The sequence below is a fragment of the Salmo salar genome, chromosome 26, assembly GCF_965601325.2.
Source record: "Salmo salar chromosome 26, fSalSal1, whole genome shotgun sequence".
NCBI lineage: Eukaryota > Metazoa > Chordata > Actinopteri > Salmoniformes > Salmonidae > Salmo > Salmo salar.
Window position 1 is genome coordinate 40673830 of NC_138316.1, and position 18440 is coordinate 40692269.

Sequence of the window (18440 nt, forward strand, 5' to 3'; positions counted from 1 at the left end):
TGAATCCCGGAACATATTCCAGTCTGTGCTGGTGAAACAGTCCTGTAGCTTAGTTTATAACAGGCAGCCCAATTCGACAATTTTTGCCCAATTATTGGCAAAAGATCTGATCTGATCTGATTGGTCAAAATACCAATAATTGTCCAAAAGACCAATAATTGGGCAAAAGATCAAAGTTTGGCTGTCTGTGAAAACGCAGCCTTGGGGAAGATTTCAATTGCATACACCATACACCTCTCATTTCCTTCTCAAAACCCATTGGAGGAGAATGTCAAAGGGGCAGGACATCTGGCTTTCTCATCCAATCACTTTTGATGAGGAAACGAGGAGAGAGGACACAAGGTGTATGGAATCTCCCATAGACTTTCAGGAATCTGATGTGCCCTTGAGCAAGGCCTAATTAGTCTGTCAGTCAATTGCAGCCCCACCACTTGGTTTTCTATAAAGCAGAGCGATAGGGCTGGAGAAATGTAAGATCTCATTCATTGATGGAGCTATGGATGAAATGACTGACAGTCAATAAGATCAGCATATTTAGAAGTTATACAGTACAGTGTTTGTAACTTTTAAAACTGAATTCTTAGAATAGATTTTCTTTGCACACCATCCCCACATACAAATGAACAGGTCATAGTTTTCACCCTGTAACACTGAAACCCAATGAGGGTAAATTAGGTTAATCTTGAAATTCCTCAGGCTTGGAATTACTCCTTAAAGGCTCAATGCAGTCGTTTTAATATCAATATCACATTTCTGGGTAACATTTGGTACCTTACTGTAATAGATTATCCATTAAAATGGGCAAAAATTGATTTTTATCAGAAAAATATTTCTCAAGCAGGGACTGTATGGGAGTGGTCTGAGCGGGAAGGGGAAATCTGAAAACTAGCTGTTATTGACAGAGAAGTCTCCATAACCATGTGTGTTGGAACTTTGGAAAATAATGAGACATTATGCAAAAACAACAGGGATGTCCACATTCATAACATTCTAACCTTGATGTGTTGATGTCCTGTAGACTTTTACAAAGACTACAATAATTTAAGTTGTGTTACTACTAGCACATTTACAAATGTTTGGTCATTGTCTCAATATTGATCCTGTTTTGTAAAATAAGAGTGAGTGTGTTTGTCTGTGTTTCATGTTCGTGATTGCCTTCTAACGGGCCTCCATTCCTGTCTCCAGAGGCCCAAGCTTCCTTCGACACACAGCCCTGTGTGAAAAGCTCTGATGTTGATCTGAGTTTTTCTGGGGCACCTGGTTGTGGCCCTAGGCCTGCTCCTGCCCTACCCTGTCTGTGAGGCCACCACTCTGGGTGCAGTGGTCAATGTTGTCCCTCTAGAGAAGAGTGGAGGAAATATGGTGAGGTTACACATTGTTAATTACCAATGCTGTCAGCTTTTAACACTGTGTATTAGGAATTTCAGGATTGACCTAAAATATGCACTGCGATAATGATAGGCTTTCTATGTTACGATGCACATGTGCGCAGTATTCAAATGAATTACAAATCCATGTTGATTGGTTCTTGCTCTGCCTCCCAGCTGTAAACACACAGCCCCTCCAGGTTACTTACTACACTGGTATTTTACAGTCTCTGCGATTTAGCTGTTGTTTTCATTGTTTTTGTTTGTTTCAATTTACTTTATAAAATGGTAAATAGCCAATAATTACAGTGTGGTTTAGGCACCAATAACAGGTAGACAATGATTGTGCTGAATTCCTAAAAGCAAGTTCCTCATTGTTACCATGTAATTAATTACATGACCTCCTGACCTCACATCACCTTTGACCTTTGGCAGGTGAGGGCCCACTACACCGTGATCTCTGCCCTTCCCTGTCCATCGTTCTCCGGAGTGTGTCAGACAGGGGAAGACTGTGTCGTGCATACCACCTCGTTACCCTACACAGGACAGAAGCCCACCTCAGGCTGGTGCGTCCGCCAATGGCAGAGGACCATTCCCAGCAACTACAGGGCCAACGTGAATTTGGGGTATGTGATTCGCTGAGAGACCTGTTATTATTATCACACCGTGACCATTTGATGTGCTTTTGTAGAACATCTATAGAATCAATACACACTGACTGGACATGTTCAGTGCTAGCTTCCGCAACATTGAAGACTGTAAGGTTTCATGAGTTGGTTTCATAATGGTAAAAATGTTACACAAACTTACTTTAAAGCAGTTGGACATTAGACCTCCTCAGTCCTTACAATTCAGAATTTAATGTATAATGCAGTTTCATGACTGATCATTCTTACTTTGTATCATATGCATTATGTTGTATATGTGATATAAATGTCTATGTGTTATAAAGCAACCATTTTGCAGGTTATGTCACACCACTTCAGGAAAAGTGAAAAACAAACATATTTATTTGACTCCCCTGTAACTGTGAATTAGGTCCAACGTGAATGTGTTTCTGTTCTTGTGTTTCTGTTCTTGTGGGCTGGACCCTCCAACCAGTCTAACCCATTGAGACTAAACCAGCCCCCTTACTGCAGCCTGCCTCCTCCTCTCAGGTAACTCAACTCACTGTGACCTGGACCTGAGTCTTGTACTGCACATAGAAACATTACTCTGTTTACTCTAGTCTACACATTCTCACGGTTTTGACTGTTCATATGTAGTGGGATTTATTTGGTCATGATGACTGATACATTTTGACCCTTTTCTCTCCTCTTTGTCCTTCTCTCCCTTTCTCTCCTCTTTCATTTTCTCCTTCCTTCCTTCCTTCCTCAGCACCGTTCTTCCTTTCCATACTTTTTTCTTTCTCCTCTGTATCTCATCCCAATTGTCAAGCTCTTCGGTTCCGCTACAGCCTCTTCAAGTCTCTCAAAACAGGGTCCCAGTCCTTTATCAGCAACCAACACTCCTGTGTTCCAATGGCACGTTGTGTTAGCTAATCCAAGTTTATCATTTTAAAAGGCTAATTAATCATTAGAAAACTCTTTTGCAATTATGTTAGCACAGCTGAAAACTGTTGTTCTGATTAAAGAAGCAATAAAACTGGCATTCTTTAGACTAGTTGAGTATCTGGAGCATTAGCATTTGCGGGTTCGATTACAGGCTCAAAATGGTCAGAAACAAAGAACTTTATTCTGAAACTTGTCAGTCTATTCTTGTTCTGAGAAATTAAGGCTATTCCATGCGAGAAATTGCCAAGAAACTGAAGATCTCGTACAACGCTGTGTACTACTCCTTTCTCAGAACAGCACAAACTGGCGCTAACCAGAATAAAAAGAGGAGTGGGAGGCCCCGGGGCACAACTGAGCAAGAGGACAAGTACATTAGAGTGTCTAGTTTGAGAAACAGATGCCTCAAAAGTCCTCAACTGGCAGCTTCATTAAATAGTACCCGCAAAACACCAGTCTCAACGTCAACAGTGAAGAGGCGACTCCGGGATGCTGGCCTTCTAGGCAGAGTTGCAAAGAAAAAGACATATCTCAGACTGGCCAATAAAAATAAAATATTAAGATGGGCAAAAGAACACAGACATTGGACAGAGGAACTCTGCCTAGAAGGCCAGCATCCCGAAGTCGCCTCTTCACTGTTGACGTTGAGACTGGTGTTTTGCGGGTACTATTTAATGAAGCTGCCAGGAGGAAAATATATATATATAATAAAGTGGGGAGAAAAACATATGATATTAACTGAGTGTGTATTCTTGTGTCAGGGCTTGTGTGAACTGCCCACATCACTTCCCACTGATGGTGAAGGACCTGGATGGGGACACAGTGCTCTGTCGCTTTGCCCATGCTGACCTTGGAGAATGCCTTGACTGCCCCCAGTACAACTTTCTGAAGATGGAGGAGGTGAGTCTTAACTTATTTGTGTCTTTGTGTTAGTCCACACAGCAGTGACTATTAAGATGCCCCAAACCGCCAAGAAAAGGTGCAAGAAAGAGAACCGTGTTGGATTTAATTCCTATACAGAGAAATATGAAACATGAATCGGTCATTATGGATGCATCATGCACCATCTAAATGTGCGGGGAGGTTAAACCAATTTAGAGTTATTTGTTGGACTTGTTTCTTTTGAGGGTTAGGCTTTCGGCTTCAGGCATGTGCTCTGTGGGAAACAAAGAACAATTGTTTTCAAATAAATGTTGTTGAATTTGTTTTAATTGCTACTTCATAGGAGACGTGTAGGCTGTTGTACAATGGTAAATCGTCCGCTGGCCAATACTCTGTGCAGCTGATGGTGGAGGACTTTTCACGCCAAACCCAAACCAACAAACGCAAAGCACTCAGTTCCATCCCACTGCACCTGTCCCTTACAGGTGAGACTGACACACACAAACTATTTCACGCTGTCTTCTCTTTATTGATGGGCCTGTTTCAGGGAAAAATGAATCAGGTAAATTCTGCTGGTCTGTTCTCAATAACTATACATACTGGACTCTATGATGTAGCTGTGTTGTTCAGTCTTGATCTGAGGCACCCTGGGATTGATTTATCAAGCGCTCTTGAAAAATACGATTTCAACACAGTAGTTAGTAATGGATGAATTACCCATATTTATGTACCGGTAGCAACATTTTATATTGAGATACACCCAAAGTTCTTCAAAGGGAGCAATCATATACAGTATGATACCTGAAGGAGGTTAAAAAGAAAGTTTAAAACTAAATAACCTTAACTTTTGTCTTGGTTTCAGTGGAGGAGGCGTCCTCAAGCTGCACTGCTGAGCCGGTCACTACAGGACTGACACCAACAGGGGGAGTCACTATCTATGTTCTGCCCTATGAGCAGATCAACGTGTCTGTCACCTTTCATTCTGACCTAGAGAGGTGTGTTATAGCATGGTTTCCCAAACTCACTCCTCAACGTAGAGGTGTGTTATACTACTCAACCTAGAGAGGTGTGTTATACTACTCAACCTAGAGAGGTGTGTTATACTACTCAACCTAGAGAGGTGTGTTATACTACTCAACCTAGAGAGGTGTGTTATACTACTCAACCTAGAGAGGTGTTATACTACTCAACCTAGAGAGGTGTGTTATACTACTCAACCTAGAGAGGTGTGTTATACTACTCAACCTAGAGAGGTGTGTTATACTACTCAACCTAGAGAGGTGTGTTATACTACTCAACCTAGAGGTGTGATATACTACTCAACCTAGAGAGGTGTGTTATACTACTCAACCTAGAGAGGTGTGTTATACTACTCAACCTAGACAGGTGTGTTATACTACTCAACCTAGAGAGGTGTGTTATACTACTCAACCTAGAGGTGTGTTATACTACTCAACCTAGAGAGGTGTGTTATACTACTCAACCTAGAGATGTGTTATACTACTCAACCTAGAGAGGTCTTATACTACTCAACCTAGAGAGGTGTGTTATACTACTCAACCTAGAGAGGTGTGTTATACTACTCAACCTAGAGAGGTGTGTTATACTACTCAACCTAGAGAGGTGTGTTATACTACTCAACCTAGAGAGGTGTGTTATACTACTCAACCTAGAGAGGTGTGTTATACTACTCAACCTAGAGAGGTGTGTTACACTACTCAACCTAGAGGTGTGATATACTACTCAACCTAGAGAGGTGTGTTATTCTACTCAACCTAGAGAGATGTGTTATACTACTCAACCTAGAGAGGTGTGTTATACTACTCAACCTAGAGAGGTGTGTTATACTACTCAACCTAGAGGTGTGATATACTACTCAACCTAGAGAGGTGTTATACTACTCAACCTAGAGAGGTGTTATACTACTCAACCTAGAGGTGTGTTATTCTACTCAACCTAGAGGTGTGTTATACTACTCAACCTAGACAGGTGTTATACTACTCAACCTAGAGAGGTGTTATACTACTCAACCTAGAGAGGTGTTATACTACTCAACCTAGAGGTGTGTTATACTACTCAACCTAGAGAGGTGTTATACTACTCAACCTAGTGGTGTGTTATACTACTCAACCTAGAGAGGTGTTATACTACTCAACCTAGAGGTGTGTTATTCTACTCAACCTAGAGAGGTGTTATACTACTCAACCTAGAGAGGTGTTATACTACTCAACCTAGAGAGGTGTGTTATACTACTCAACCTAGAGAGGTGTTATACTACTCAACCTAGAGGTGTGTTATTCTACTCAACCTAGAGAGGTGTTATACTACTCAACCTAGAGGTGTGTTATTCTACTCAACCTAGAGAGGTGTGTTATTCTACTAAACCTAGAGAGATGTTATTCTACTCAACCTAGAGAGGTGTTATACTACTCAACCTAGAGGTGTGTTATACTACTCAACCTAGAGGTGTGTTATACTACTCAACCTAGAGAGGTGTGTTATACTACTCAACCTAGAGAGATGTTATTCTACTCAACCTAGAGAGGTGTTATACTACTCAACCTAGAGGTGTGTTATACTACTCAACCTAGAGGTGTGTTATTCTACTCAACCTAGAGAGATGTTATACTACTCAACCTAGAGAGGTGTTATACTACTCAACCTAGAGGTGTGTTATACTACTCAACCTAGAGAGGTGTTATACTACTCAACCTAGAGGTGTTATACTACTCAACCTAGAGGTGTGTTATACTACTCAACCTAGAGAGGTGTTATACTACTCAACCTAGAGGTGTTATACTACTCAACCTAGAGGTGTGTTATACTACTCAACCTAGAGGTGTGTTATACTACTCAACCTAGAGAGGTGTTATACTACTCAACCTAGAGAGGTGTTATACTACTCAACCTAGAGGTGTGATATACTACTCAACCTAGAGGTGTGTTATACTACTCAACCTAGAGAGATGTTATACTACTCAACCTAGAGAGGTGTTATACTACTCAACCTAGAGAGGTGTTATACTACTCAACCTAGAGAGGTGTTATACTACTCAACCTAGAGGTGTGTTATACTACTCAACCTAGAGAGGTGTTATACTACTCAACCTAGAGAGGTGTTATACTACTCAACCTAGAGAGGTGTTATACTACTCAACCTAGAGGTGTGTTATACTACTCAACCTAGAGAGATGTGTTATACTACTCAACCTAGAGGTGTGATATACTACTCAACCTAGAGAGATGTGTTATACTACTCAACCTAGAGGTGTGATATACTACTCAACCTAGAGGTGTGTTATACTACTCAACCTAGAGAGATGTTATACTACTCAACCTAGAGAGGTGTTATACTACTCAACCTAGAGGTGTGTTATACTACTCAACCTAGAGAGGTGTTATACTACTCAACCTAGAGAGGTGTTATACTACTCAACCTAGAGAGGTGTTATACTACTCAACCTAGAGGTGTGTTATACTACTCAACCTAGAGAGGTGTTATACTACTCAACCTAGAGAGGTGTTATACTACTCAACCTAGAGAGGTGTTATACTACTCAACCTAGAGGTGTGTTATACTACTCAACCTAGAGAGATGTGTTATACTACTCAACCTAGAGGTGTGATATACTACTCAACCTAGAGGTGTGTTATACTACTCAACCTAGAGAGGTGTTATACTACTCAACCTAGAGAGGTGTTATACTACTCAACCTAGAGAGGTGTTATACTACTCAACCTAGAGAGGTGTTATACTACTCAACCTAGAGAGGTGTTATACTACTCAACCTAGAGAGATGTTATACTACTCAACCTAGAGAGGTGTGTTATACTACTCAACCTAGAGAGGTGTGTTATACAACTCAACCTAGAGGTGTGATATACTACTCAACCTAGAGGTGTGTTATACTACTCAACTTTTCCATGAGTGTCCCTTTTTTTGTGTCATGTTTCTCTCGTCTCTCTCTCTCTCTCTCGCTCTCTCTCTCAGTTGTGTGTAAACGTTACAAACGGGTTGTTTTCAAAACTTTCATCTGGGATTTCTATTGGAGAAGTTAGTCAGTTTCTGTGCATATTTCTACTGTGTCGACTGTGTTTGTGGTATGTCTCTTCTTCAGCGTATCAGAGATAGTGGTGGTTGGTCCCCCTGGCCTTTTCAGGACAGCGCTGGACACCAAGGGTTCCCTGGCCACCATGAATCTCACATGGATCCGGAGCCCCAATAACCTGCCTCCTCTTTTGCCCCTTTGTTTCCTGGCCAACACCAACAGGTCACTTTTTGAGGAAAGAGAACAATAAATGTTAAGTTGACATTTTGTCAGCAACCAATAATGTTTAGGCATATGTTATAACCAACCTGTCTGATGTACTTTACACAACCTTTTGTCTTCACAGTTTGCAGTCTGAACCCAGATGTGTGTGGCTTTACCAAAGTAAGGACAAGAACAATCACAGTTCTTTCTGTTTTGTGTGTGTGTGTGTCCGAGAGTAAGCATGGTGAAAGGATCGTTTCTTAGTTGTTTACAGTGGTGAAAGCGGGGTGAGGTAAAGCATAGGTGCAATATTTGGTTCAAAACATGTTCATAATATACACCTTTTTTTCTGTTCCAGGACAGATGGAGACCTTTCCCACTGGAACAGGTATAGAACACACTGTGTAGTTGATATCCACTACTGACTGTCTGTCTGTCTGTCTGTCTGTCACGATCCTCTCCTTCTGTCTGTCTGTCTGTCTGTCTGTCTGTCTGTCTGTCTGTCTGTCTGTCTGTCTGTCTGTCTGTCTGTCTGGCTGGCTGGCTGGCTGGCTGGCTGGCTGGCTGGCTGTCTTGTTCTTGATGTATCGTCTTTTTCCAACCAATATGGAAAAGACACAAACATACAAGCAAAGAAATACACTACAAAGACCCTCCTCTCTTCACCATAACCCAAAACCTTACCCTAACCCAGGTTCCTATCCAGATCCCTCCTCTCTTCACCATAACCCAAACCCTAACCCTAACCCAGGTTCCTATCCAGATCCCTCCTCTCTTCACCATAACCCAAAACCTTACCCTAACCCAGGTTCCTATCCAGATCCCTCCTCTCTTCACCATAACCCAGACCCTTACCCTAACCCAGGTTCCTATCCAGATCCCTCCTCTCTTCACCATAACCCAAACCCTAACCCTAACCCAGGTTCCTATCCAGATCCCTCCTCTCTTCACCATAACCCAAACCCTTACCCTAACCCAGGTTCCTATCCAGATCCCTCCTCTCTTCACCATAACCCAAACCCTTACCCTAACCCAGGTTCCTATCCAGATCCCTCCTCTCTTCACCATAACCCAAACTCTAACCCTAACCCAGGTTCCTATCCAGATCCCTCCTCTCTTCACCATAACCCAAACCCTAACCCAGGTTCCTATCCAGATCCCTCCTCTCTTCACCATAACCCAAACCCTTACCCTAACCCAGGTTCCTATCCAGATCCCTCCTCTCTTCACCATAACCCAAACCCTTACCCTAACCCAGGTTCCTATCCAGATCCCTCCTCTCTTCACCATAACCCAAACCCTAACCCTAACCCAGGTTCCTATCCAGATCCCTCCTCTCTTCACCATAACCCAAAACCTTACCCTAACCCAGGTTCCTATCCAGATCCCTCCTCTCTTCACCATAACCCAAACCCTAACCCTAACCCAGGTTCCTATCCAGATCCCTCCTCTCTTCACCATAACCCAAAACCTTACCCTAACCCAGGTTCCTATCCAGATCCCTCCTCTCTTCACCATAACCCAAACCCTTACCCTAACCCAGGTTCCTATCCAGATCCCTCCTCTCTTCACCATAACCCAAACCCTAACCCTAACCCAGGTTCCTATCCAGATCCCTCCTCTCTTCACCATAACCCAAACCCTAACCCTAACCCAGGTTCCTATCCAGATCCCTCCTCTCTTCACCATAACTCAAACCCTAACCCTAACCCAGGTTCCTATCCAGATCCCTCCTCTCTTCACCATAACCCAAACCCTTACCCTAAACCAGGTTCCTATCCAGATCCCTCCTCTCTTCACCATAACCCAAACCCTAACCCTAATCCAGGTTCCTATCCAGATCCCTCCTCTCTTCACCATAACCCAAACCCTAACCCTAACCCAGGTTCCTATCCAGATCCCTCCTCTCTTCACCATAACCCAAACCCTAACCCTAACCCAGGTTCCTATCCAGATCCCTCCCCTCTTCACCATAACCCAAACCCTTACCCTAACCCAGGTTCCTATCCAGATCCCTCCTCTCTTCACCATAACCCACAACCTTACCCTAACCCAGGTTCCTATCCAGATCCCTCCCCTCTTCACCATAACCCAAACCCTTACCCTAACCCAGGTTCCTATCCAGATCCCTCCTCTCTTCACCATAACCCAAACCCTTACCCTAACCCAGGTTCCTATCCAGATCCCTCCTCTCTTCACCATAACCCAAAACCTTACCCTAACCCAGGTTCCTATCCAGATCCCTCCCCTCTTCACCATAACCCAAACCCTTACCCTAACCCAGGTTCCTATCCAGATCCCTCCTCTCTTCACCATAACCCAAACCCTAACCCTAACCCAGGTTCCTATCCAGATCCCTCCTCTCTTCACCATAACCCAAACCCTTACCCTAACCCAGGTTCCTATCCAGATCCCTCCTCTCTTCACCATAACCCAAAACCTTACCCTAACCCAGGTTCCTATCCAGATCCCTCCTCTCTTCACCATAACCCAAACCCTTACCCTAACCCAGGTTCCTATCCAGATCCCTCCTCTCTTCACCATAACCCAAACCCTTACCCTAACCCAGGTTCCTATCCAGATCCCTCCTCTCTTCACCATAACCCAAACCCTAACCCTAACCCAGGTTCCTATCCAGATCCCTCCTCTCTTCACCATAACCCAAACCCTTACCCTAACCCAGGTTCCTATCCAGATCCCTCCTCTCTTCACCATAACCCAAACCCTAACCCTAACCCAGGTTCCTATCCAGATCCCTCCTCTCTTCACCATAACCCAAACCCTTACCCTAAACCAGGTTCCTATCCAGATCCCTCCTCTCTTCACCATAACCCAAACCCTTACCCTAACCCAGGTTCCTATCCAGATCCCTCCTCTCTTCACCATAACCCAAACCCTTACCCTAAACCAGGTTCCTATCCAGATCCCTCCTCTCTTCACCATAAGCCAAACCCTTACCCTAACCCAGGTTCCTATCCAGATCCCTCCCCTCCCCATACACTGATACATCACACTCTTTTCCTTCTTTATTCATGTTTTGTTTAGTCTGATATTTTGTTTGGAGTCCTGTATTTTTGTTTTTCTTTTCATTTATAAAATGTGGGTCCCTGAAAAGCGCTATAAGTCCCATGTATTATTATTATTTCTGTCTCCTTCCAGAGCTGACATGTGGGAAGACTGAGATGCATCTGGTTCTCCCCATTTCCACCCTGAAGAACCTGATTGTGTCAGAGCTCCAGCTCAACCATCCTTCCTGTAGTGTCACCTCCAACTCCACCCATGTGATGGCCAGCATCTCTCTGACTGGCTGCGGCACTAAGAGAGTGGTATGAGACTCTGCCCACTGTATCAAATGCAAAACTTACATTGGCTCCTTCCCAGTAGTGGTGCATGAGTAAAATAACTGGGGAAGCCAAGCCAGAGAAAATGCCATATTACAACCTACATGTTGTGAAAATTGCGTTGTTTGCTATATAACCTGTTAGTTCATATGCCTTGCCATCGTGATATATAAGCCTAAGACCTAGACAATAAGAAGACACAGTGGCAGTCATTGAAAATAAGAATTTGTTCTTAACTGACTTGCCTAGTTAAATAAAGGTAAAATAAATAAATGTTTCAGACATTTTCGGACTACTAAACAACTATTGATTTAGAACCACAGAGAGTTACCGCAAGTCACAAACAAAGTAGGAGCTGCCTCCACTATTACAGCACCATTTCAACATCAACATTTCCACATCGTCGAATCACCCCTGCTTAGTCTAATACAGTGACAACTTAAAGATACCAAAAACGATTTAGTCAAATCAACGTAAGCTTAATATGATGTGGCTGTCCATAGTTCTGATTTCTGTGTGTGTGTACAGTTGAAGTCGGAAGTTTACATACACTTTAGCCAAATACATTTAAACTCTGTTTTCCACAATTCCTGACATTTAATCCTAGTAAAAATTCCCTGTTTTAGGTCAGCTAGGATGACCACTTTATTTTAAGAATGTGAAATATCAGAATAATAGAAGAGAGAATTATTTATTTCAGCTTTTATTTCTTTCATCACATTCCCAGTGGGTCAGAAGTTTACATACACTCAGTTAGTATTTGGTAGCATTGCCTTTAAATTGTTTAACTTGGGTAAAACGTTTCGGGTAGCCTTCCACAAGATTCCCACAATAAGTTGGGTTCATTTTGGCCCATTCCTCCTGACATGGCTGGTGTAACTGAGTCAGATTTGTAGGCCTCCTTGCTTGCACACGCTTTTTCAGTTCTGTCCACAAATGTTCTGTAGGATTGAGGTCAGGGCTTTGTGATGGCCACTCCAATACCTTGACTTTGTTATCCTAAAGCCATTTTGCCACAACTTTGGAAGTACACTTGGGGTTATTGTCCATTTGGAAGACCCCTTTGCAACCAAGCTTTAACTTCCTGACTGAGGTCTTGAGATGTTGCTTCAATATTATCCACATCATTTTCCTACCTCATGATGCCATTTATTTTGTGAAGTGCACCAGTTCCTCCTTCAGCAAATCACACCCACAACATGATGCTGCCACCCCCGTGTTTCACGGTTGGGATGGTGTTCTTCGGCTTGCAAGGCTCCCCCTTTTTCCTCCAAACATAACGACGGTCATTATGGCCAAACAGTTCTATTTGTCCCTGGCCAGACCAGAGGACATTTCTCCAAAAAGTACGATCTTTGTCCCCATGTGCAGTTTCAAACCGTAGTCTGGCTTTTTTATGGCGGTTTTGGAGCAGTGACTTCTTCCTTGCTGAGCAGCCATTCAGGTTATGTCGATATAGGACTCGTTTTACAATGGATATAGATATTTTTGTACCTGTTTCCTCCAGCATCTTCACAAGGTCCTTTGCTGTTGTTCTGGGATTGATTTGCACTTTTCGCACCAAAGTACATTCATCTCTAGGAGACAGAACGCGTCTCCTTCCTGATCGGTATGACGGCTCCGTGGTCCCATGGTGTTTATACTTGCGTACTATTGTTTGTACAGTTAAATGTGGTACCTTCAGGCGTTTGGAAATTGCTCCCAAGGATGAACCAGACTTGTGGAGGTCTACAAATTTTTTTCTGAGGTCTTGGCTGACTTCTTTTGATTTTCCCATAATGTCAAGCAAAGAGGCACTGAGTTTGAAGGTAGGCCTTGAAATACATCCACAGGTACACCTCCAATTGACTCAAATGATGTCAATTAGCCTATCAGAAGCTTCTAAAGCCATGACATCATTTTCTTGAATTTTTCCATGCTGTTTAAAGGCCCAGTCAACTTAGTGTATGTAAACTTCTGACCCACTGGAATTGTGATACAGTGAATTATAAGTGAAATAATCTGTCTGTAAACAATTGTTGGAAAAATTATTTGTGTCATGCACAAAGTAGATGTCCTAACCGACTTGCCAAAACTATAATTTGTTAACAAGAAATTTGTGGAGTGGTTGAAAAACTAGTTTTAATGACTCCAACCTAAGTGTATGTAAACTTCCGACTTCAACTGTATGTGTTCTTGCAAGTAGAAAAAACATGTTGACCCAGCCTACTTGTAGGGAAATGTCAATGGCATCTTCCTGTCATGTTGACGAAACGGTCTATGATTCTGTCATACAGTACATGCTTTTAGGTTTTGTTGTCCTAGGCTACCTGGCTAAAATACTTGCTCGCTAGCCTAACTTTCATGTAATGATGAGCCAGCTAATTAACATTAGCCTACTACATCTAGCTACATATTGAACTTCCATCGTCTCAGGCCAGGGACACAATGTATGGTTGGTTGGATAAGAATCACTGTTATAATCATTGGCCAGTAAGGAGAATTAAGTAAAACTACAAGTCCAAATCTCTATCTCCATCTATGGCTAATTTAAGAAAGGGTCAATTTTAGCTAGCTAGCTAGCCACTGGAGGACAACAGTGCAACGAGATGCAACAAATCAAGTTTTTTCTGTCATTAACGTTTTGCTCTCGATGTGATGTGATTGGTGTGAAGCCAATTCCAAACTGGCCTCTCTGGACCTTTTTTTTGGTGTGCCAGGACCATTCACAGTTTTGAGCTCACTCAGTTTAGCTCAATGCTGATTGGCTATTATTTTATACTTTTTTTATCAAGGGAGACCAAATGCTTGCTGGATTCCCATTTGCGTTTAATACTATGGGCGGCAACAATGTCACACTCTTTTTAACCAGACAGCATCAGGTAGATGGCTACACATACAGTCAGAGGAGTACAGTTTCGCTCGCTCGGATGCTTTCACCTGTGAGATACAGTACATTCAGCCTCTTGCGAATTGAAGGAAAATTATGAAACTCAGAGAGATGAAAGATAAATAATTGTATATGTTTTTTTCTTAGTCAATTTTCTGAGGAAGCCTGGCTTCCCTTTGCATACATGAATGCACGCCACTGCTCCTTCCATAAATCAGTTTTAACAGACTGTCTGCTGTGATGTGTGAATGAACCAGAATATCCACACATGATATCCTGTTTCTTTTCTCCTCAGCACTCTGGTTCAGAGATGGTGTACACCAACACCCTGCGAAGCGTACGCAACACTGTCATCAGTCGGCAGCCCACCCTGATTATGCCGATAGCCTGCCGTTTCCCTGGCGTCGAGGCCAAGGGCCCGCGGTACGCCATCAACATGCCGTCGGAGCAGGAGACCTTCAGCATCGTTAAGTTCTGGTTGGAGTTCTACTGGCCTGGGGAGGGGCCCATGGCTAACAGAACCAAAATCCCCAAGTTCCGCCACCTCCTCCCTTCCTCGCAGCGTGTCCGCCGAGAGACGTCGGTCCGCACCGCGAGCAGGCTGGACACACTGGACCTGCATGTGTTCTCCAACACCTCTCTGGACAGGGCAGAGCTGATGGTGGGCAAGTGCATGGAGTCTGAGACAGAAGACATGGCTGACAGCCTCTGTATCCTGGATCAGGGGTCAGGGATCGTTTTCTAACATTTTTACCCAATCTTAATTATTTTTTATTACCCCAAATGGAGTACTTGGGTTTTTAAAACAAGCTCTACGATAAGCCATATGAACTAAACAATGCATGAAATTTCAGAAAACTGTCCATTTAAACTCAGTTGAGATGGTAGCAATTTGTCACGTCGCTATGAAATGGATAGTTTACTGAGATTGCCTCTGTTTTGAAACCGCTTCTCTCACATACATTAAAAACATTCAATGTCTTCCTTCTTTCTCAGGTGTTCGGCTGGAAATGGAACCCTGGAGATTCTGACGTCAATCTCCACTGTCAGGGTATACCGAATCAACCTGAGCACTATCAAAACTAAAGGAACCATGGTGTGTCTTTCTGGCCATGAATCACTCTTCAGGGGTATGAAGGGTGCTCCCATTGTCTCTCAGGCATCCGGAACCTGCCAACATGACTATCCAGTTGAGCTAAAGCCCAGGGACTAAAAATAGAAATAGACTAACTAGCGCCTATATCCCATACTTAAGCAATAAGGCACGAGGGGTTGTGGTATATGGCCAATATACCAAGGCTAAGGGCTGTTCTTATGCACGACGCATAATACGACTGGATACAGTCGTTAGCTGTGGTATATTGGCCATATACCACAAACCCCAGAGGTTCCTTATTGCTATTATAAACTGGTTACCAATGTAATTAGAGCAGTAAAAATAAATGTTTTGTCATACCTATGGTATTCGGTCTGATATACCACGGCTGTCAGGCAATCAGCATTCAGGGCTCGAACCACCCAGTTTATAATGTCTGATATACCACGGCTGTCAGCCAATCAGCATTCAGCGCTCGAACCACCCAGTTTATAATATTTAATTTAAAACATGTTTTATTATTGTTATTACTGATTGATTGATTACATCAATCAATGTGTCAGTCTGCCACTATGTGTTTGTCCCTTTCAGCTCTGTTTGAATAACAGTATATGTCCATCTGAAAGGCCATCAAATGTGTTTAATGCTTATTTCAAATTCTCACAATATGTTTGGACTTGGTAGGACTTGTAGACAGGCTCAGCTCTTACTCAGTCCTGTAGCTTAAATGTATCTTTGGGGGCTGTAGCCCGGCAGTAGTCCAACCGATAGGGAAAAGATGACCAGCACTCACCAATAAAGTAGAACTAACCAGTGATATTTACCCTCAATTGGATTCTCTCCTCTACTTTCTCCTGCTCTAGCTCCTGCTGAGGACTCAAACATGACAGTGGGCGTGGTCTTGGCTGTCATTCATGTCTTACTTCAAGGCCTGCTTCATCACTGAAGAGAGAAAGGCTTATAATTCCTATGTTGTTAAATTGTAGCCCTCATGTGAATTACTGTATACTAATTTACATCATAAGAAGCCAATGGAATTAATGATATGACACACTTCTTACATTGAATGGGTCGTTTTTCAAGATAATTATTTTGTACAGTATACTCCCCATGATGGTTTCTACATTTTCCCTGAGGACATTGGTAGACTTACATTGCGTCAAAACTCGAAATTTGTCCATGTAAAGCACGAAACACCGAGAATCACACTGCCGAAAGGTACTTATCACAGCGGGTGGCGTTCCTTCGCTTGCTAGAGCAAAAGCGGTACCTGCTGCGACGAACCTACGGCTTCTAGTCAGTGGCCAACTTGATTTTGAGCCAATCAGAGGTTCGTCATTAGTTACCACAGCCACAAAGTCATAAACCTAAAATGTGATTTTAAACCTAAACTTAACCACACTGCTAACATTATGCCTAACCATAACCTTAAATTAAGACCAGAAAGCAAATGTTTGTTTTCATTAATTTTTATGCTATAGACAATTTTGAACTTTGCGGTAGCTAGTGGAAACCCAATCAGAGAGCACCAACCCCCACAACGGAAAAAAGGAAATAAGAGGGCAGTTTTCCGCACATCCTCGGATGAGCCAGTCACACTTCATATGCAATGTAGGCTATGGGATGGAAACTAACTAAGTGCACAGACACAATACTCAATTATTCCTCCAAGCTAGCTAACCACTGTAGATAGTATTGACAATGTATGTAAATAACAATGGATTCGCTAGTGTCCATGAAACAGCTGCCTGTGTTAGTTGCCGAGTTGTGCAGTTTCCTTAGCTACCTAACGTTAGCTAGCTAAACATTTGGCTATGGGCTGGTACTTTGGGATTATGGAGAGTGAATAAAATTGTTTCTTCTTCACCTTGCTAGGTAGTTATCTAGCTGTGGCCATCTGGCTAGTAGCAACATAAACAGATGTCTGGTAATCTAGAACATAAACAAGACGCACGGATATGCATTGCCAAACAAAGCTACTGCCACCTTCTGGTTTGGAGTATTTTAAAAGTCTGAGTGGGTGACGACTTCCAAGGTCTTTGTTGTGTGATCACAAAGAAGTGACTGCCGACACTGTTCGGAGTTGCTAAATACTGTCGGCAGGCAAATGTTTGACAATTTTACCAGGCAAACGTTTGACAATCTTAATGGTGTGTCTGAGCTGTAACTATTTTTAACTGCTGTTTATAACTATTTTCGTCCAAAAATCCTGTTCAAAATGTAATCCTGGATATGAACATAAAGTAATTGTTTCAAATTTGTCCTGGTCATGCATGCACTGTAAAACAAAATATATATAAATAAAATCTAGTTTCAACTAATTATTATTAAGTAACTGGTTCCACAGACTTTTTTTTGTTTACTCAACTTTTAGGTCCAAGTGTTACCTGAACAAAAGAAATTACTCAAACTTAGCTCCAATTTGACAAGAATTCAGTCAATTTAAAATGTGTTTTCTCAACTTGTCTCATATATTCATTCAGCTATAAATTATTATTTGGGCAACCATATTTGACACATTTTGAAATACAAAAGTGCTGTTTGTGTGTGTAACTAGTTCCACAATCTTTTTTAGGTAAGATGCCCAAATAACATTTGAGAACACACATCATAAAGACTGACTTGAAGTAGTATATCTTAATTGGATGTTGGCATGCACACTTTTGTGGGAATGTATCAAAAGTGGACTAATGAATATGTGGGGGTTGAGTAAAATTATCCTGCAATTAGCAAATTATACTCGATTTTATATTTTTTTTAACTGCCGTTGACACATATTTACAAGAGTTTCCTCCACTGTTAACTGAAATTGAAAGGTTTTCAACGTTTTTTAACAACCATTCTAATAACTCCCAATGACTTATTCAACATTGAATCAATCAAATGTATTTATAAAGCCACCAACAGTTGTCACATCATTACAGTAACCCGGCCTTAACGAATCAATATTATTGACACTACTCCCGCTCCACGTTTACTACAAACATAGATCGTGCTTATGTAAGCACAAAGACGACTCCTGCTGGGGCTTTAGTTCATCTGGCTATCAGTCTTCAGGTGCAAGGACAAACCAGGTATGATA

General features: G+C 42.3%; 2 protein-coding genes across 2 annotated transcripts; both read left to right on the forward strand.

The window, feature by feature from the left end:
* Nucleotides 1-1945: 1945 nt before the first annotated feature.
* LOC145850309 (uncharacterized) lies at nucleotides 1946-7931 on the forward strand. The gene is made up of 6 exons (XM_082969900.1): nucleotides 1946-1993; nucleotides 2406-2524; nucleotides 3679-3817; nucleotides 4143-4284; nucleotides 4662-4832; nucleotides 7918-7931. The coding sequence occupies exons 1-6, from the start codon at nucleotides 1946-1948 to the stop codon at nucleotides 7929-7931; spliced, it is 633 nt and encodes a 210-aa protein (XP_082826026.1).
* On the forward strand, nucleotides 7556-17693 carry LOC106587650 (uncharacterized). Its single transcript, XM_082969708.1, has 5 exons — nucleotides 7556-8070; nucleotides 8195-8232; nucleotides 8411-8440; nucleotides 11212-11378; nucleotides 14558-17693. The coding sequence occupies exons 1-5, from the start codon at nucleotides 7994-7996 to the stop codon at nucleotides 15005-15007; spliced, it is 762 nt and encodes a 253-aa protein (XP_082825834.1). The 5' UTR covers nucleotides 7556-7993; the 3' UTR covers nucleotides 15008-17693.
* The last annotated feature ends 747 nt before the right edge of the window (nucleotides 17694-18440 follow it).

Coding starts and splice junctions, on each gene's coding strand:
- LOC145850309 (XM_082969900.1), top strand. CDS start 1,946: ATGGCAGAGGACCATTCCCAGCAACTACAGGGCCAACGTGAATTTGGG. Junction 1,994..2,405: donor AGGGCCAACGTGAATTTGGG/GTATGTGATTCG, acceptor ACTGTGAATTAG/GTCCAACGTGAATGTGTTTC. Junction 4,285..4,661: donor ACTGCACCTGTCCCTTACAG/GTGAGACTGACA, acceptor TCTTGGTTTCAG/TGGAGGAGGCGTCCTCAAGC.
- LOC106587650 (XM_082969708.1), top strand. CDS start 7,994: ATGAATCTCACATGGATCCGGAGCCCCAATAACCTGCCTCCTCTTTTG. Junction 8,071..8,194: donor TTCCTGGCCAACACCAACAG/GTCACTTTTTGA, acceptor TTGTCTTCACAG/TTTGCAGTCTGAACCCAGAT. Junction 11,379..14,557: donor GCTGCGGCACTAAGAGAGTG/GTATGAGACTCT, acceptor TTTTCTCCTCAG/CACTCTGGTTCAGAGATGGT.